Raw genomic sequence first — 20,912 nt, forward strand, 5'->3', positions numbered from 1 at the left:
TGTGTCCCTGTGTCCCTTTTCCTCTTAGGAAGGCAACAGCAGTATCAGATTAGGCTCTCACCTTAATTTGGTTGTATTAGTTTTAAACAAGGCCACATTGACAGGTACTAGGACTAAGACTGCAACAATTGTTCTGGGAACAATTCAACCCATAATAATGCTCATTTAATTTTCCCAGTTATTTTTAAATATATTTTATAAGAAAAAGTAAATGACAATTTTAATTTGGTTTCTCAATTGGGGGTTAAGAACCTTATGAAAGACCATCACAAATATTACAAATTTTGTTACATACACAATTCCAAAATAATTTTAAGTATTTTGACTTAAGCCATTTGTCCCATCATTACAGATGTCAAATACCTGTAAGAACTGAAATACAGGATACAGTGTAATAATTATATAATAGTAATAAAACTGTATAAAAAAGTAATACTGTAATAAAATAGTATTAACATTAATAAAAATAAGACTGATTCCTAACCAATTTTAGTGCATCTGTCAATTTTGAACTACTGACAAATTCGAAAAATGGTACTTTCCAATATTTAGAAACTGTTAATTAACTTAGACTCCATAAGCATTCATTGCCAATATCACTTTTATTATATTTACTTTATATTTCCCATTTTACCACTGCAGTGAAGCTTATTCAGAAAAACAAACCAGAATTAGAATGGCAGGACACGCTGCCATTATAATTAAGGCATAATTATATTCAAGGCTCAGTATCTTCTAAACCATGTTCAAGAAGCTGATGATGTATACTTTGGCAGTTTACAATAGAGTCTGGTCAAATATAAAAATGTCACCATATCAGTCAATATTTACTGAGTACCTCTTTCTGAAGTTGGTACTTAAGGACAAGTAGTTTGACTCAATAAATTAAAAAAATACATATTTAAGACATTATTCTCAGTTCTTAACACAGTTGTATTTTGAAATTTCTACTGCTGAGAAATTTGAGGTTCATGCTTAATGTGCTCTCTCTCTTTCAGTCCCAAAAGCTCAGTTTTGAGTTCTCCAGGCTTTGGTGGAATATCAGGTATGGTCTACAAAACAAAACAGAAAACATAGATGCCAATGCTTTCTTAGACTGTCAATTCAACATGACTTGAAAAATTTTTAAACTAATCAGTAAAATCAAAAGTTCCCTGCTTGCTACTCAATAATAAAACTTTAAGAGAACCTCTGGTTGATCTAAATTTCTTTCTAGCCCTATATTTATGATTCTATCACCCTGGCAATATCTTAAATACTAAAGGAGTCACAGAGAAACAGTTTGTATCAATTTCAATTGATAAACTCAGTCTGAGTAAAACTTTCATATTTGGAAATTCATTCCTGCAGTATTTACTGATTCTCCACCGTACACCTGGCTCAGGAAACAGCCATTAGGGATTAATTCATTTACTCAAAAATAATAAGTGTCATTTTGTGCAATGCATAAAACAAAGAACAAAAAATACATAGAATCCCTGTCTTGGAGAAAGGTCAAGAAAAGCATGAGAAGGTGACAATTTGTTTTGGTAATAACTATATTGAGATATAATGTATATACCACACATTCTCCCATTTAAAGTGCATAATTCAGGGCTTGGGTGTAGCTCAGTGGTAGAGCACTTACCGATCATATGTGAAGCCCTGTGTTCAATCCCTAGCAACACACACAAAGTGTATAATTCAAAATAGTTTTTAGGGCAGTATATTTACAGAGTTGTGAGTTTATCACAATAAATTGGAGAACATTTTCATCATCTGTAAACTCCATAGCACCAACCCCAATTTACATTCCCACCAGTAGCGCATGTAGGTTCCAATGTCTCCACATCCTTGATGACACCTATTACTGTTCATTATAGTTATCATAATGGTTATGAAGTGGTCTCTCATTGTGGTTTTGATTTGCATTTCTGTGATAGCTAATGATGTTGAACATCTTTTCATTTGCTTTTTGGCTAAGAAGGTGACTTTGTGTGTGTGTGTGTGTGGTGCTGAGGACTGAACTCAGGGCCTTGTGCATGCATGCAAGGCAAGCACTCTACCAACTGAGCTATATCCCCAGCCCCAAGAAGGTGACTGTTGAACAAAGACATGGAGGAGGAAGAGGAAAGCAGTCCTGCAGTTATCTGTTTCAGGAGGATGAAACCACAAATGCAGACGGCTTAAGGCAGGAGTGTGCTTTCATTTTGGACAAAAAGCAAGGATGTCAGAATAGCTACAAAGTGTAGCTATTCAGGAGGAGACAGGGCAGGGGGAAAAAGGGGAGACCCCAGTAGTTTTCACTCAGATGGGAAAGTTTTTAAGAGTGACATGACCCCCCTCACACATCTGATAGAGCACTAATCTCTACGGTATATACAAACTCAAAAAGCTAAATACCAAAAAAACAAATAACCCAATCAATAAATGGACCAAGGACATGAACAGACACTTCTCAGAAAAGGATATTCAACAAATATATGAAAAAATGTTTATCATCTCTAGCAATTAGAGAAATGCAAATCAAAACTACTCTAAGATACCATCTGACTCCAGTCAGAATGGCAACTATTATGAAGACAAACAACAATAAGTGTTGGCGAGGATGTGGGGAAAAGGCACACTCATACATTGCTGGGGGGACTACAAATTAGTGCAGCCAATATGGAAAGCTGTATGGAGATTCCTTGGAAAACTGGGAATGGAATCACCATTTGACCCAGCTATCCCTCTCCTCAGTCTATACCCAAAGGACTTAAAAACAGCATATTACAGGGACACAGCCACATCAATGTTTATAGCAGCACAATTCACAATAGCTAAACTGTGGAACCAACCTAGATGCCCTTCAGTAGATGAATGGATTAAAAATGTGGCATATACACAAAATGGAATATTACTCAGCATTAAAAGAGAATATAATCATGGCATTTGCAGGTAAATGGATGGCATTGGAGAAGATAATGCTAAATGAAGTTAGCCAATCCCAAAAACACAAATGGCGAATGTTTTCTCTGATATTAGGTGATTGACTCATAGTGTGGTACAGAGAGGGAGCATGCGAGGAATAGAGGAATTATAGATAGGGAAGAGGGGTGGGAGGGAGCAGGGGGTTAGCAATGATCGTGGAATGTGATGGACATCATTATCCAAAGTACACGTATGGGGGAGGGGAGGGGGATAGTAGAGGATAGGAAAGGCAGAATACAATAGACACTAGTATGGCAGTATGTAAAAACGTGGATGTATAACCGATGTGATTCTGCAATCTGTATATGGGGTAAAAAATGGGAGTTCATAACCCACTTGAATCAAATGTATGAAATATGATATGTCAAGAGCTATGTAATGTTTTGAACAACTAATAATAAAAAAAAGTACACGTATGAAGACATGAATTGGGAGTCAACCTACTTTATAGAGATATGAAAAATTGTTCTATATGTGTAATAAGGATTGTGATGCATTCCGCTGTCATGTATTTAAAAAAATAAAAGCAATTAAAATTTAAAAATTTTTTAAAAGTTAACCTTTTAAAAAAAAGAGGGACATGACCTAACTCAAGTGTAAAAAAAAGATGACAATGGTAGCTTTGTTGAGACTGTAGGAAAAGGAAAGCAAGAATGGAAGGCAGAAGATGGTGAGGAAGCTACCACAATAACTGAGGAAAGAGACGGCTTGAACAGGGGAGTAGTATTGGAGGTGGTGAGAAGTGGTCAGTGGTGGATGTATTTTTCAGATTAATCCAATGAGATGTGTTGAAGTGTGCAGTGAGAGATAGGAAACAAGTTTCCATCTGAACAGGTTTCAATCTCAACAACTAGTAGAGTCACTTCTTTGCTATTGTGACGAGCCGTGCTGGCCAACCAGAACAAAGCATGCTTAAAAGTTCTCCCTTAAGACAACCCTGAGAAGAAGCTCTAGGCAGCACAGCCGTCAGGATCTTCTCTGTTTTGAACTCTAACTAAAATTTTTTAACTCTAACTAAATTGTCAGACTGAATAATTCCAAAATTATAGGGAAAGAACATGAATACCTTAAATGTTAGAAAAGCATAAAGCATCCTGAACACAGCCAGCCAGCCTGGCTTCAGTTCCTACAGCGGTGCCCTACTGCCAATACTACTAGCCAGACAGACTGGGGTGCCCCTTCAGTATGCTCCTTCTAAAGACTGTCCCTGTACTTTGGGAAGAGCAGCTCAAAGCCTCCTCTCAAAGTACAGGTAGCCGCTGGCAACAGCCCCTGCACATTTCCAATTATAATGAGATGGGTAATCAAAAGTTAATTTCCCAGTGTCAAATTCTAAGCATTCCTTCCTTTATAAGAGTTGCAGATGGATATTTCTGCATAAGCTAAAGACTAAACTGCATTTCTGTGGAAAGTTCTTACCACTTTCTGTCTCCACTAAGTGTCCTTGATGTTGCATTAAACTCTTTGCTTTAGAAGCAGTCTCAAGAGATAAGAAAGAGCTACTGCAGCACTGTTTGTCTGAAAAGTATACACCACCTAAATGTCAACCAGGGACTGAGCAAGTCATGTAGGAATATCTATATTATAAAACACTAATACATGATAGTTGGCTGAGTGTGCAGCTCAGTGGTAGAGCACTTGCTCACATGTGCGAAGCCCCAGAGTTGATCCCAGCACCCCAAAACAAACTATACAAAGGATAAAAAGAATAAAAATTATTACATAACTATTCACATAGATGTTAACCGAAACAAGCAAGCTGGAGTACATTAACTCCTATTTATGTGGAGAAAAACACTCCATAAACTGTGTGTGTGCACGTGTGTATACACCAATCAAAAAAGGAGAAATGGGGAGCAGACAGGAGAAAGGGCATTATAAACTGGGGATCTTCACACTTGACTCACTTCCACTGGAAGGTTTTACAAGGGGGTTATATTATTTTATTAACAGGAACAAAAAAAAGAAACACCAAACAGAAATCTTAGGCCTCAGGTCTTTAAATCAATGCCTCATTAAGCCATGACCTTGGGAAATCATCTCACTTTTCCAAACCTAAGTTTCCTCATTTGAAAACTGGGATCAACACCTCAGAAATTATACTGACAACTAACTGAAATGAATTCACTGCACTCACTACAGAGTTGGTTCTGTGTTACCTGTATGGGCAGAGTCTAAGCTCAGTACACTGTGCTGCAAACCACTGCAATGTGCCTATGGTATAACACTTGGACACTCTTTTAATTATTTGCACTATTCTTTCTCATCCCCATCTTCTCAAGATCTTAATGCCTGAAAATCACCTTTAGTTCCCTGTTCCTAAATCAATGAATGCTTATTACCATTAAGTTACACTTCTCCCTCTTTTGTATGCCTATATTCACATATTCTTCATTCTACAAAATTTTGCTGGTCATCAGCTACATTTCAAGCTCTCCAAAGAGAACCAGATGGACAGTTCCTTTGGAGAATTTACATTCTAGTGGAACAAGCAACGACAAGTAAACGGACAAAGGAATAAATAACTGCAAATTGCAAAAAGTGCTCTATGGAAACAAAGGACTGAGTGGAATAGCACAAGAATCCTGTCAGAGCTGGCCAAAGAACTCATTGCTGGAGGGGATATTTAAGCAAAGATCTTCAGATTTTATTGTAGATGTTGTTATGGGGATTGAACTCAGGAGCCTTTAATCACTGAGCCCCATCCCCAGCCCACCTTTATAATTTAGAGACAGGATCTCGCTGAGTTGCTTAGGGCCTCACGATCCTCCTGCCTCAGTCTCCCAAGGGGCTGGTATAAGATCTAAGTTTGAAGGAAAAAAGAAATCACGCCAAGATTTGGAAGAAAAGCATCAGAGAGGAAAAGAAGGCTCTGTGGTAGGGATAGGGTGGGGGCATTGGAGAAGGTGCACGGAAGTCAGTGTGGCTGCAACAGAGGGAACAGGGAGGAATGGCCTGTAGTGGTAGGGACCACATTGTGGACCACAACGCGACCTCACAGGCCGTGCATAGCTCTAGGGTCAGCCAAATGCCATCATAGGGTTTTAGGCTTGGGGCAGGTGGAATCCTAGTTTCGCTTAAGGTCCTTTTTGCTGCTGTGAGGAGCATGGAGTGGTCCAGCAAGTGGGAAAGAGGGCCCCTCCGCCACTCACCAGGTCAGGCCGGTAGTACCTGTGCACCACTTCGGCCCCCGCGAACATGGCCAGGAGGCTAGCCGCGAACATTTTCAGGTAAGTGGTCATGGGCACGCCCGCGGGCATGGTCCGACTGGCTGCACCGGGAGGGGAGAGGCAGCGTTAGAAGGCCGTCGGCTCAGGACCACACCGTGCGGGCCGCGGCGCCCGGGTTAGCGCGGAAACCGGCGGGACAGGGACGGTGCACGGAAGGGGCGGGGCCGAAGCTCCCGGACTCTCTCCGTCCAGCGCCTCGGTCACAACACGAGGTCGCCCAGCGGACTAACACTCGTTCCAGGCCCAAACCCAGCCTTCACCCTTATCAACGAGAGATGCTGGGCCAGCAGAACGCAAAGGCGGCGCTTGCACAGCAACCGGAAGGCGATACCAGGTAGCTTTCGCGCCCCGTCAGCCTCTAGAGGGGGGAATGCAGACCGCACACCCCGACTCCCCTGAGGACACGCCCCGGCAGAGACTTTACCGCGAATTGCTTAGGCGCGGGGGCAGCCAAGCAGAGTGAGGGCGGAAGTGCGTCCTGGAGCCGGAGCTGACCTCAGCCTGTCCGGACTTAAAGTGTAGTGGGTGCCCTGCCGGACGAGAAAGCGAGGGCACTGCGGGCGCCTGCGCACTTGCATGGTTCCGGCGGAAGTTGGAGGAGAACTAATGTCCTGTATCTTAATTTCCACACCTTTTCTAGCCGGGTCTCCTAGTGCCGCATCACGGATGTGGAAGTTGGATTTCCCCGGCTTATGTGGTGTCTCAGGTCCTTTCGCATAAGGGCAATTGCGCGCTTTTACTACTTTTAAGGAGGGTTGGAGTTTCACGCACTGAGCGATCGCGTGCTCTTACGTAAGGTCCCTGCGGAGTTAAAAAGCGCTCACGGGGCTTGTTTCTGGTCCTTTAATACCTGAGATAGAGCCACGCCCAGACACCTTTTGGGAAATGGGAAACCTGAAGTCGGTGTTACCCAATCCATGCATTTTAAAATTGTTGTGTGGACTGATTTTTGTCAACCAAAAAGCGCGAGAATGAATTCTGCAGGATTAAGGTGTGTATAACATGAATTGTGACCCTCGCACGCATTTATTTATTTATTTACTTATTTATTTGGTACTGGAGATTGAACTCGGGGGCACTCGGCACCTAAGCCACATCCCCAGCCCCATTTTGTATTTTATTTAAAGACAGGGTCTCACTGAGTTGCTTAGCCCCTCGCTTTTGCTGAGGCTCCTGCCTCAGCCTCCAGAGCCACTGAGATTACAGGTGGGCACCACGGGCGCGCGGCTGATACACTCATTTATTTTTAAACAATATTATGGAGGTGTATTTTCGGTATCAGTTATTTTAAACATACTATTGTTGCGGTTTGCCACGTATACATACATGAAGCCATTCTAACAATCCACATAAACATCCATCACCCTCAAAAGCTTGTTCCCATCCGCTCCGGAGGTTGAGGCAGGATCGCCAGTTCAAAGCCATCTTCAGCAACCTAGCAAGGCCCTAAGCAATTCAGACCCTGTGTCTAAATATATATATATATACACACACACACACACATACATACATAGGCTGACGATGTGACTTAATGGTTCAATGCCCAGTACCAAAAAAAAAAAAAAGTTTCTTGACTCTTTCTTATCCCTCCCTATGATACCGCGAGTTATTGGTGAGGAGTTCTGTTTCCTCATATGCTGAAGTTTGAACATTAGAGAAGCCCAGAGGCAAGCATATAAAGCAGGGTTTATTTTAAAAGGGTAATGAAGACTTCTGAGAGGGAGAAGGGGGCTATAGCTAGTATCCTGGTATCCCAAGAAGCAAGGTGTTCTGCCCTTTTTATGTCTTAAACATCCTTTGTTCTCTGGCCCTTTCCCTTATCCCTCTCCTTCCTGCCTATGTGACTAGGCCCAGGAAATGCTACACAGTGGAGTGTCCAAAAGGTGGAAAACAGGTGGGCTGAAAGGGGAAGTGCAAGACAGAGCAGCCAAGAACACATTAATTAACAAGCTATGACTCCCTGTAGAGAGGGGCAATGCCTGAGACAGGTTACTCTGGCAACAGGCTGGAGCAGGGGCAGGTTTTTGATAAGGGTGGAGGTAGAGCTCTGAAATAATTAACATTTCAATCCTTCAGAGGACAGTCTGGGACTTGCTGGACTCGCTCAAAATTGGCCTACATGATCCAACCTGACTCTATTTGCCTATCAGTACTGACTGCCTGTCTAATTCTGGCTTCACCTGTGCCACACTGCTTCATTCTCTGATCTGCTTTCTGTCACCAGATTGGTTTGCACCTTCTAGAATAGTATATAAATGGAGTCAAACAGCATACACTATTTTTATCTACCTTATTTCAGTCAGCAGGGTTGAGACTCTTCCACGTTGTTGTATGTGTCAGTAGTTCCTTCCTTTTTATTGCTGAGTATATTTATACAATTGGTGTAAATATACTCAGCAATATTGGACCTTTTGGTTTCCAGTTATTCGGTTAATAGAAATGAGCCAGGGCAAATGACAAGTAGCTGATTATCAAAAAAAGGACATGGATAGATAGCCTTCCTCATTCATCCATTGCTAACACCTCCAGCAGAGGGGGAAGGATTCACTTTCCAAAACAAGTGATTACCCTCTGGGCAGCTGTTTTCCTGCTTTTGGTCACAGTAGGCAAGGTAAGAGAAGAGGACTTGAAAAACAGAAACCTAAAAACTATAAAGGGGCAAGACACACTCCCTCCCATAGGCATCAGCTCTGACTCCCTAGTTCTCTCCCTTGGGGTCTACTCTCTCTCTCTCCCTCCCTGCCATCCCCCACCCTTCTTTGTTCTGTATTTTAAATAAGATTTGCTTTCTATGTTTGCCTCAGTGTTTCTCAGGTGTTTAATCCTCAACACTAGGGGAACAAGGACCTGAGCCTGATTTTTAAGACTGGTCTCAGAAATAAAGCTGCTATGAACAGTAAAGTATATGAGGAAGACTTGTAAACTTTTGCTTCTATTTCTTTTAGATACTTACCTAAGAAAAGAATGACTGACATTATATATATATATATATATATATATATATATATGCCTTGTGCATCTTTCTTGGATCTAATATGAATGGTGTATTTTCTAATTGTTGTTAATATATAGAATACAATTGATTTTTCTTATGTTAATGCTTTATCTTGCAGTCTTGCTAATTGTACTTATTAATTATATTACTTTTTTTGTAGAATCCTAGAATCCGTAGTATTTTCTACATAAACCATTATGAGAACTATGAAGACAGTATTTTTAAAATATTTTTTAGTTCTCAATGGACCTTTATTTATTTATGTGCAGAGCTGAGAATTGAATCCAGTACCTCACACATGCTAGGCAAGCACTCCACCACTGAACCACAACCCCAACCCTGAATATAATATTTTTTATAGATGTAATTTATCAATCTTGAGGAAGTTCCCCAGCAAGTTTCCTCTTTTTCTAGCCTGATGAAATTTGTTTTCATTAGAAATGAATGTTTATCAAATGCTGAATCTGCATCTATGCAGATTATTACCCTTTTTATAGTTATTAATGATGAATTATACAGATTTTTTCAAATGTTAAACCAATCTTGTATTATTCATATAAATTCTACTTGGTTATGATCTTTTTTGTACATTGATTCAGTTTTCTAAATTTTGTTCAGAATTTTACATTTATTTTCATGACAGATATTGGTCTTAGATTTTTCTTTTTCTCATTTCTTTTTGGTACTGAGGATTGAAACCAGAAGTGCTTAACCAGTGAGCAACATCTCCAGACACTTTTTTTTTTTTTTTTTTTTTTTTTGTGGTGCTGGGGATTGAACCCAGGGCCTGGTTCATGCAAGGCAAGAACTCTACCAACTGAGCTATATCCCCAGAGCTACATCCCCCTAGACCTTTTTTATATTTCTAAAGACAGGCTCTTGAGGCGTTGCTTAGGGCCTTGCTAAGTCGCTGAAGCTGGCTTTGAACTCAAGGTTCTCCTTCCTCAGCCTCCCAAGCTGCTGCTGCTGGGATTACAAGTGTGCACCACCACACCAGGCCTGTAGTTTTATTGTTGTTGTTGTTTTGTAGTATTTTTTTTTCTACTTTTGGTAACAGAGTAACGTTGGCCTCCTCACATGAATTGGAAAATATTCCTTCCTCTTCAGTATTCTGCAAGAACTTGACAGGATTGGTTTATTTCTTCCCTGAATGTCTGATGTACTTCACTAGTGAGTCCAGATGAGCGTGGAGTTTTCTTTGGGGGAAGATTTTTCTGTTTTATTTTGGTTTGGTTTTGGAGCACCAAGGATTGAACCCATGAGAACTTAACCCATGGGTGCTTAATCGCTGAGCCACATCCCCAGCCCTTTGCATTTTTTATTTTAAGACAGTCTTGCTAAGTTGCTCAGGGACTCACTAAGTTGCTGAGGCTGACTTTGAACTTGAGATCCTCTTGCCTCAGCCTCCTAGGCTGCTGGGATTACATCTTTATATCATCATCTTTTTTTTTTTTTTTTTTTTTTTTTTGTTAAGCCTGGGTAGAGGTTTATCAATTTTATTGATTTTTCTCAAAGTTCCAGCTTTGGTGGCACTGATTTTTTTCCTCTATTGTTATTTCTATTTCACTGGTTTATATTCAATATTTATTATTTCCTTTATTTTGCTTATTTTGGGTTTAATTTTATCTTTGTTCTTTCATTTCTTAAGGGAAAAGCTGAAGTTGTTGATGATTTAAGGACTTTCTTTTATTCTAATACTAGCATTTATTTTTCTAAAGGCATGCTCACTATTTACAGACCAGCTCTTTTGCTTTGAAAATCCTTTGGCTAGATGTCCTTCTGCTTCCTCAAACTCTTTGCTGAAGCTCACAGGAATCCCCTAAAGGGTACACTCTGGAGCCAGAAAGCCCTGGCAATAATCTTGACTCAACACTTAGTATCTATAGTATGTATGTATGTATGTGTCTATCCATATATATATATATATATATATATATATATATATATATATATATATATATACCTTTATTTATTCATATGTGGTGCTGAGGATAGAACCCTTTTTGTAAAGTACAGATTATAACAATAGCTAACTGTGATGGTTAATTTTATGTGTCAGTTTGGTTGGACCATGACACCCCATGTATGGTCAAACATGGGGTATTTCTGTGAGGTTTCTTTTAGATGAGTTTAACATTTAAAAGGGTACACTTTGAATAAAGCAAATTGCCCTCCCTCCATAATGTGGGTTGGCTTTATCCAATCAGTTGAAGGCATGAACAGAACAAAACACTGAACTTTCTGGAGCAGGAGGGAAATCTTCAGTAGGAAACCTATGGATTGGAACTGCATAATGGATAGAATATTCACATCTTCTTCCCCCCCAAAAATCAAATGTTAAAACCTAATCACCAATATCAGTATTAGGTGAGGTCTTTGGGAGGTGAATAGATCAAGAAGGCAGAGCCCTTGTAAAAATGAAATAAAATTAAATTAAACTAAACATTTAAAAGCCCAGAGAGCTGCTTCTTCTATTCATCAATGTAAGGACAAAGCCAAAATTTACCATCTCTGAACCAGAAAGTGGGCCCTTCCCATAACCTGAATCTATCTACAGGAGCCTGGATCTTGGATTTCTCAACCTCTGGAATGATGAGAAATAAATTTCTTTTTTTTTAGTTGTAGATGGACACAATATCTTTATTTATTTTATGTGGTGCTGAGGATGGAACCCACACGTGAGGGGCAGGCGCTCTGCCACTGAGCTACAGCCCCAGCCCAAGAAATAAATTTCTGTTGTTTATAAGCTACTCGGTTTATGGTGTTTTGTTATGGTAGCCCAAATGGACTACGATATAACAACATTTGGCTCATAGGGTTCTCCTGAGGTTTAAGGCAATTAATACAAGCAAAACACTTAGAACAGTCTATGTACTGTACATATTAAACAAGACAGTAAACATTTCCTTTTGAAGTCATCACCATTATTATTCTGACATAACTGCTTAACTGCTGTTTTTTTTTTTTAATTTAAATTTTTTGTTTTTGTTGGGCACAATACCTTTATTTTATTTTTATGTGGTGCTGAGGATTGAACTTAGTGCCCTGCACGTGCTAGGCATGCGTTCTACCACTGAGCCACAATCTCTGCCCCATAACTGCTGTTTTTTTTTTAATGCCTTTATTTCATTTGTTATTTTTTTATGTGGTGCCGGGGATCGAACCCAGTGTCTCACATGTACTAGGCAAGTGCTCTGCCACTGAGCTACAAATCCAGCCCCGATAACTGCTGTTTTTAATACCCATTCTCCTTGTTGCTGTAAGTGACTAGTCTCCAAGGCCCCAATATTCATTAGGGATACAGGAACCCACCTGTGGATGAAAACCTGCAGTTTGAAAATCCCATCCAGTAGCAAATCTTGTCAATAAGATGTAACTGACAGGCGTAACATTAGCCAAGGAGAAAAAAGCCCAGTAGATTTCTGAAAGGGAGAGCAGGCATTCCAAGAGAGAAAGGCAGACAAAGCAAGGTGAGCTGGCCTGCAGTTTGTTGCAAGTTTCTGAAGTCCAGGCTTATTGGGTAGAGAGGACAGTACCATCTCTCAGGCTTTCTGAAGCCTTGATGGACCAGGCTCACAAGCAGAGGAAGCCTGTCCTCCATGCTCTGATTCAGGTGGGTAAGAGAGAGGCACTGATGGGACAGAAGCCACTAGGCTGCAATCGCTTCACTCTTTTCAGGATCAATGTCTTGCTTTCCAGAAATTCCTCCCATAAACATCATTTTGCATACAGGACTGAGCAAAGGCCCCTGGTCTTAAATGGACCTGGCAGAGGGCTGGGATTGTAGCTTAGTGGTACAGCACTTGCCTAGCATGTGTGAGGCACTGGGTTCAATCCTCAGCACCACATAAAGATAAATAAAATAAGGTATTGTGTCCATATACAACTAAAAAATATATTTTTAAAATCCAAGGTCTTTTTTTAATATTTTTTAGTTACCAATGGATTTTTCACTTTGTTTATTCATATGTGGTGCTGAGGATGCAACCGGGGCCACACACATAGGAGGCAAGGGTTCTACCACTGAGCCACAACCCCAGTCCCTACAACTAAAAGAAAAAAAGAATGGATCTGGCATGACCCAGCTTTTCTTGGCTCCTAGAAGCTATACTGCCAAGCCCAATGTGAAGGACATGGAAAATAAATCCAAGGACATTCTCCCTAAGCTTTTGTCATTTAAAATCCCAGGCCCTGGAGGGGCTGGGGTTGTGACTCAGCAGTAGACCATTACACAGCCACAGCGCTCTGGGTTTGAGGCTCAGCACCACATAAATATAAATAAAAAATAAAAGACAGTAATCCCAGGCCTCAGCCAGAGAAGGAAGCCAAAAAGAACTAGCACCTGACTGGCACCAAACCCCAATACAAATAAGCCCCAGGAAATTCCCTATTCACATTCTTGTCCCACCCTAATGTAACAGTGGGACCCCAACACAACCCCAGGAACTACCCTCCTTTCCCACCCTAAACGAAGCCTATATAACCCAGACCCTAGCTTTAGCCAGGTGACTTTCGGCCCTGAAAATGAGCCATGCCAGGCTTACACCAATTGACTCCTCAACTGAATACTGAATAAAGAAAAGTTTGCTGATGTGAGTGCTTCCTGTCTCCTGTCATGTGTGCGTCATTTGAACTAACATGTCCCAGGTCACATGTCACGCAAGTGAGAATAAACTTTTGCCGCTGCAAGCCACTCAGGTTTTGAAGTTACCGTGGCAGACTGAGTAAAGAAAATAGTCGTGTATCCACTATGCTCTAGCAAGGAACAGGAAAACATCTCTATTAAAGAGTAACCTAGTGAAGTCTCTGCAGTGAAGGTGAGAATGAATGAAACAAAACCAACTGTTAGAACCACTGAGAAATAAAAGCGGGGTTAGTCTATAATGACGTTATTTTCACATCTTCCGGAGTGAAGCAGAGAATGGTTTATGTAGAGCTTTACACTTTACAAAGCAGCTATAGGATGACGCTCCTTTTACACATTAGGAAACAGGTTCAAGTCCTACAGTGGCCTCCACTCCCACGTTTTCCGGATGACCGTTTCGTGTAGTTTTGCAGCGGTGCTGGAGATGGAACCCAGCCCCGGGTAGCTGGGCGAGCGCTCTACAGCTGAGCCACGACCCTAGTCCGCAAGTTTTCTGCCGCCATCAAACTCGGGGTGTTAACTGGGCAACGCCCGCACGCACAGCCGACCTGCCCACACAGCGCCCGGAGGACGTCATCCTCTCTCCACGCCAGCGCCCACCCCAGAACATCCAGGGAGGACAAAAGCTGACGTCACGGCGAAGACGCCCGCCGTCCTGGGGAGCCCCGCCTTCCTACGGTCCCCCACTCTTCCCGACAGGCCAAGCGGGGGCGCCGGGAAGCCCAGGGAAGGGGCATAGGATTGGGCCAGCTCGAGTCACGTGACGGCCACCGCGCGCAGGTCCCGGCTTCGAGGAGACGGAAGTGCGGCGTGGAGGGGGGCTCCTGGAGGGGGGGTGATGTGGAAGCTCGGGGAGGCGACGAGGCCAGCCGCTGTCCGGTCCCGCCAGTAATCGGGTTCCAGACGCCGGTGTCGTGCGCGTGCCGCCATTCCCAGAGACCAGCTGTCCCTTGGCCCGGCAGGAGACGGCGCTCGCGCGAGCGGCCGCAGAACATGGAAGCTGAAAATGCGGGCAGGTAAAGCCGGCGGACGCCACCCCCATCCCGCGCCCCTTGGTCGGCGGACGCGCGCACGCAGGGGTATGTGCCGGCCGCGGCCCAGCACAAAGGCCGGGGCCGCGCGTGCGCGCTGCGCGCCCTCCGGCCCCCCTCGCAGTAGGCTCTGAAATGCATTAGCTACTCTCAGGCGGTCTCTGGTAACTGTGGCTTCCTCGCAGTTCTTGAGGACGTTTCCTTTCATCCCCTGAGGCCAAGGCGAGAGTTGTAAAGACGGAGTGTGGATGGTCCAGGTCTAGATTTCTTGTTAAAAGTTGGTTGATTTACTAACTTCCTCCCCAGACTCTGCTAAAAGCCACGTTGAGGGTCAGAGGATAGATAATGCTGCTAGGGGGATACTTACAGAACTACCGGGAACTCAATTTAAAAATTGTCTTGAGTTTTCCAGTGATCTTGGGACGATCTTAGTTTGCAAACGTATAGATCTAGAGATTTGAAGGTTTGACAGAAAACTAATAAATAAGATGTCAGAGTATTTTAAACGGATCAAGAGCAGTGATTTGCAGTGCAGTAAAATACTATTGGACCTGATGAAGAATTATCTTGACTCTCAGTGGTTAATGGGGATTGGACTTAGGCAAGACATGACACTTCTGTAGGCCTTGTAAGGACATCTCTGGAATCTTGTTCTGGTAAGCTGAAAATTGGGATTATGTGGAAGGGGCATACCTGAGTGACCAAAATACGTTGTTTTATAAAGTTTAGGAAAATAGATAAACGTAGATAAAATTGTGGACTTCATTTTTACTTTGTGCATAATAAAATCCTAGAATAAAGCACTCTGCTGCTCTCCTAGACTGCTTTAAACATAGGAGAATTCCCCAGACCTTGTGGAAATGTCTCACCTTTGTGATCTTACTTCAGAACAAAACTGAAGCTTGGGCAAAGCCCACCATCCAGTGAATTTCTTGTTATAAAACCTTATTCAGTATACAGCAAAATAATTGAACTCAGTATATAGTTTAGCTCAAAATTCTAGTTTACATTGTCTTAACTTCATGGGGCTGTCAGCCATTTTTTACTTTGACTTGGAAAGCTTTCACCTTCAGGAAATATGGAACACTATAATGGTGTAAAGTATTTGTCTTTAGGGATTCTGAAATGATTCAAATTCCAGGTAAGCTGATTAAGGTTATAATAAGTTTACTTTTTATTTTGGAAGATTCATTTCAAAACAGTAAAAAAAAAAAAAAAAAATCCCATGGATTCAGACTGTTTTCAAAAGGGAAAGTGAATAACTCAGTTGTCTTTAAAAAAAAAAAAAAAAAAAAGCACATTCTAGTTAATTAAAAGGAAAAAGGAGGAATTATATAAGAGGACTAGTATGTGTCCAGTGACCTTAAGCATGAAAAGGACATTTACCAAAGTTGAAAAATCAGAACTGGAAAAGAATGACTTGGACTTCTAAGAATATAGATAGGTAAGATTAATCCAAGAATGAAATCAAATTTTCTAGAAACAATAATGAGACTAGGAAGGACTATTTTAGTTAGATGTGGACAACCAGAAGGACAAAAAAGTTTTGGGCTTTCTGCCCAGCTGTGTGTGTTAGTAAGTGTTCCATCACCATGAGAGAATACCTGGGAAAAACGACATAAGAGGAAAAATTTATTTTCAGTCCATGGTTGTCTGGCTCCATTACTTCTAGGCCTGTGGTGAGGTCGGATATGTTGGGGAACACATGGTGGAGCAGAGCGGCCCAGCTCGTGGCTGAGAAGCAGAGAGTGAGAAAGCAAGGGAGAAGGAAGGAGCCAGGGATAAGGTATAGCCCTTAAGGGCACACCCCTGAAGTTTTACTACTCAGCCGCCTAATGTTTCCACCACTCTGTAAAATTAATCCAACAATGGGTTAATCCACTGATGAGATCAGAGCCTTCATGATCTGGTTATATTCCAAAGCCCCACTAAACACTGCTACTTTGGGAATTAAGCCTTCATTCAACACATGAACTTTTTGGGAGAGCATTTCAGATCCAAATTGTTAACACCAGCCCACTGGCATAGTGTTAGTAGATGGCAGAAGACATAAATACATCATTCTGTTTTTGATTTTTCATCTCCTATGTTAAGGAAGTGATTGTCAGGCTGGAAATGGCAAATAAATGTCTGAAATTTTAAAGCTCAGAATCAATGAGAGCCATTAAGAGAACTTTTAACTGCCAGTAGAAATCTTGTGTCCTTGCCTAGATGAACGGAATTTCAGGAGAAAGACCAGATTACAGCCATCATTGAGAACTTGTAGCCAATAGGAAATCTGAAGCATGGGGGCAAAAATACATGAGTCCCTATTTCTTCCAGGGGTGGAGTGGGCCTTTCATTGACATTGATCCTGAACAAAGTTTTTGTATTATCAGTGGTTACTGAACTACTGGCCATCAGGCTACAGTATAAATTCAAAAAGAAATAAGACCTATACTAGAAAACAATATTTATTACAGCAAATCTGTACACCAAGCACTGTTGTGTTTTATAAATGCTAACTAATTTAACCCCCATAATCAATGAGTTAGGTACTATTGTCATTTTACAGGTGTGGACACTGGGGTTAGAGAGATAAGAAAATTGTCTGCAAGCTAGTAACTGGCAGAGCCACAGTTTAAATCTGGGTGGTCTAACTTCAGAGTCTGCCTCCCTAGCTAGTGCTTGTTCTATAACACTTCTTAAGATGAAGATTGACTGATAGTTTACTTAAGTAAAATGAAAAACTGGTTTACTGCTGAAAGAATTAAGAGCAGACTAAGGAGAGATTCGTACTGATAACTACTGCCAGCTCTGTTCTTTCACATCTTAACAACTTTGTGGTGCTGATGACATCCCGATTATGAGCAACCCAACTCTGGGAGGGGGTTTATAGAATTGATAGGTTGAATCAGAGTTCAGGTAAATCCTGACTTCCTGGAAGAGTGACTCATCATTTACAAAAGGAGGCACAACTTCTATTCTGGTGCAGAAAATTAGTGATAAAGTATGCAGTGAAGGAGAAACGCTGTAAGGGCCATTTTCATCAATAGTAAATTATTTGTGGATTTAAAATGAGCACCAGTAAAACCAATGTAAGGGTTTTGTACTCTGTCGTCAGAGTGAGGAAGTTGGTCGCCTTGCACAGTGAAGCTGTATCTGAGTATTTGGTTTGATCCTGAGCACCAAAGAATAACCTAACCACATTGTGTAGAAACTTGAAACCATCCTCTACAAGGAGTAGAGGATGGTTTCAAGTTTAAATGAACAAGTTATGCTGACTTATCCTAAATCTTTGTACTCACAGTTTTTAGTAGACTGTGTGCACATAGTGAATACACATTCTTCTGCCTAGTACTGTGAGGTGCACTCTTGGAGTAGTTAACGGTGGTATTCCATCATAGTTCTCAGGTAGTCCCCTGTAGTTGACCATTTGGGTTATTTAGCAGTGATAACTCTTTGGTGAGTATAGAGTGTTATATATACTTACTTAAATAAAGATGATAAGGGGCTGGGGTCGTGGCTCACATGTGCCTGCCTTGCACATGTGAGGCCCTGGGTTCGGTCCTCAGCACCACATTAAAAAAAAAAAAAAAAAAAAAAAAGATATTAAAATAAATAAAGAAAGATGATAGAATGTGGGGTGGGGTTGTAGCTTAGTGGTAGAGAGCACTTGCCTAGCATGTGGGTGGCACTGGGTTCCATCCTCTGTACCACAGAAAAATAAATAAATAAAATGAGGGTATTGTGTCCAACTACAACTAAAATATAATTTTTTTTTTAAAAAGATGATGTAATGTATTTAGAAAACAGATCCTTAAAATAGTGTAAAGTAACTGAATAATAAGATTAAGTTGGAGAAAGTTTAAAGATTTAGTTTTTTGAATAAACCAGACTTATTAATCAACTCCCCATAGGACGTGTGTGTGTGTTTGCATGCGCATGTGCATAAGTGTGTGTGTGAGGATGTGTAAACATGGTGTTGAGAAAGACTATCAGAAAGTACACAGTTCATCAGTATCAGATGGCTGTGAAAACCCGCCTTGCCAGCACTGTAATTCAACAAAAGAGGGTATTGTAGATGGAGGCTGGGAGAGGAGAAGGGGTAAGCTGCAGGAATGGGAGGTGGGGAGCAGGTAATGCAGAACAGTTGTAGGGACAAGCAGATGATGAAGGAGAAAAGTGAGCAAAGGGAAGTGAAAACATTGATCACACTCCCTGGATGTCAGGGTCATAGAAATCAAAGGTCTTGGGAGTCTTCTGATCTAGACAGATTCAGGCCTATTTCCTCCATGTTCCCCATATTGGAGAAATCTCTAAATCCAGCCCCTTGTCTTCATGGTAGGGAAGAGAAGCTGGAGACATGGAGAGGTGACTACGCACTCTATGTTGAGGTCCCTCTCCTGGAGAGATTGTTTAGCAACACTGCAGAATTCTGAATTATGAAGTGGCTATTATCATATGTAAATATAATAAATATGTTTAGGAATTATTTTCACATAGTGTTGAAACAGATTTAGCTGTTATTAGATAATAGGAAATTAAGTTATCCAGAATGCTTTTGCATTACTGGCATTCAGATTCATGGAAATTCTTATGTAGATGTCATGCCTTCTGCTGGCAACTGGTAAAGACTGCTGTTATCCCCTTTCTTCTGTTGTGGCCATCTGAAATGAGCAGGCCAAATTTAATGCTCAAAGATAATATATTAGCTCAGAAAGGACACATCCTATTTTCCATAACTTTGTTGTTTTTCTATTCTAATTTAACTTATTGTAATGTGTCTCTGATCATTTTTTAAAAGGTCAAGGAATGCGTCTTTATTATAGATAAATTGCTGGGTTACTTTAAAAAACTGTGCATGTCTCTAATGAGAAAGTATGGGTTATTTTTCTTTCTGCTTTTTTACTTTTTTATCGTCAACAATGATTTCTAGAATTTAATTTTCAGTTTCTGAGCCTCAGAATATCTGATGTTTAATGTACACTAACTATACTAAGGGAGTCACATTTTAAACTTTTTTTTTTAAATAAAGAATCCTTTTAGGGCTGGGGTTGTGGCTCAAGTGATGGAGTGCTCGCCCAGCACACGTGAGGCACTGGGTTCCATCCTCAACACCGCATAAAAGTAAAATGAAGATATTGTGTCCATCTAAAACTAAAAAATAAATATTTTTTTTAAAAAAGAATCCTTTTACAATATGAAGGATGTCTTCTTAATTCATGTACTTAAAGTTAGGATTTTTTGTCAGAAACGCAAAACGGAACCTGTCTCTGAGCCTCTCAGAGTGGTAGCAAGAAACAGGGCCAGAGTGATAGGTAAGTTACCTCTTAACCATGCAGCAGACTAACAGATCTCTTGCACTGATTTTTTTTTTTTTTTTTTTTTTTAATGAGCTACTGGGGATTAAATCCAGGGCCTTGCACATGCTATGCAAGTGCTTTACCCCCCAGGTAGCTGGGATTACAGGCCTTTGCCCAGCATTGTACATTCTTTTGTTCATTTGTTTATTGTGACCATGTGGGGCTGGGATTGTAACTCAGTGTAACTCAATGAGAGCTTTCCTAGTATGCCCAAGGCCCTAGGTTCAATCCCCAGCACTACAAAAAGTAAATAAGTAAATGAATACATAAATTATACAACATTTTATATATACATACACACACATACACACACACACAATGTATCTCATGGCCACCTGTCTTTTTTTGTTATACATTCAGCTTAAAGTAACTATTAGCATTTCTTAAAACTACCAAGGTCACAATCAAAAGTTGAAGTTCTAGCTGAGGGCTCCACACATGCCTGTAATCTAAGCTACTGGGGAGGCTGAGGCAGGAGGATCTAAAGTTCAAAGACAGCCTCTGCAATTTAGTAAGATATCTCAAAAATAATAAATAAATAAAACAATTGAAGTTCATTATATTGGAACTTTCTCTTACTCGATATACCTCAGTCTAACCCAGCCATGTCCAACTCATTAGAATATTTAAATAATAAACACTAAATTAATGTTTTAACAATTTATTGGAACCCCTACTAGTAGTATTAAAAATGTGAAAAAGAAGACACTTACT

At 40.9% G+C, this 20,912-nt stretch overlaps 2 protein-coding genes across 7 annotated transcripts in view; one reads left to right on the forward strand and one right to left on the reverse strand.

Annotated features, from left to right (window-relative positions):
- Positions 1 to 583: 583 nt before the first annotated feature.
- Uqcc6 (ubiquinol-cytochrome c reductase complex assembly factor 6) lies at positions 584 to 6,726 on the reverse strand. Of its 3 annotated transcripts, none has more exons than XM_076855035.1 (3): positions 6,607 to 6,726; positions 6,105 to 6,223; positions 584 to 1,052 (listed from the first exon to the last, which is right to left on the reverse strand). In XM_076855035.1, the coding sequence occupies exons 2-3, from the start codon at positions 6,210 to 6,212 to the stop codon at positions 948 to 950; spliced, it is 213 nt and encodes a 70-aa protein (XP_076711150.1). In that variant the 5' UTR covers positions 6,213 to 6,223; positions 6,607 to 6,726; the 3' UTR covers positions 584 to 947. The 3 variants fall into 3 exon arrangements, with proteins under 3 accessions (XP_076711150.1, XP_076711152.1, XP_076711151.1); XM_076855037.1 differs by lacking the exon at positions 6,607 to 6,726 and adding an exon at positions 6,443 to 6,589; XM_076855036.2 differs by lacking the exon at positions 6,607 to 6,726 and having other exon boundaries at positions 6,105 to 6,418.
- Tdg (thymine DNA glycosylase) overlaps positions 6,379 to 20,912 on the forward strand; it is a 28,827-nt gene continuing 14,293 nt past the window's right edge. For 2 of the 4 annotated variants that reach the window (XM_076855030.2, XM_076855031.2), the window contains exon 1: positions 6,379 to 6,516. In XM_076855030.2, the coding sequence (XP_076711145.1) occupies positions 6,458 to 6,516 (59 nt within the window). In that variant the 5' untranslated portion in view covers positions 6,379 to 6,457. Of the gene's footprint in view, positions 6,517 to 14,612; positions 14,839 to 20,912 lie in introns of those variants that run through there. The other 2 variants (XM_076855032.2, XM_076855033.2) reach the window with 1 other exon arrangement.

This window comes from Callospermophilus lateralis, chromosome 4 (genome assembly GCF_048772815.1).
Source record: "Callospermophilus lateralis isolate mCalLat2 chromosome 4, mCalLat2.hap1, whole genome shotgun sequence".
Taxonomy (NCBI): Eukaryota; Metazoa; Chordata; class Mammalia; order Rodentia; family Sciuridae; genus Callospermophilus; species Callospermophilus lateralis.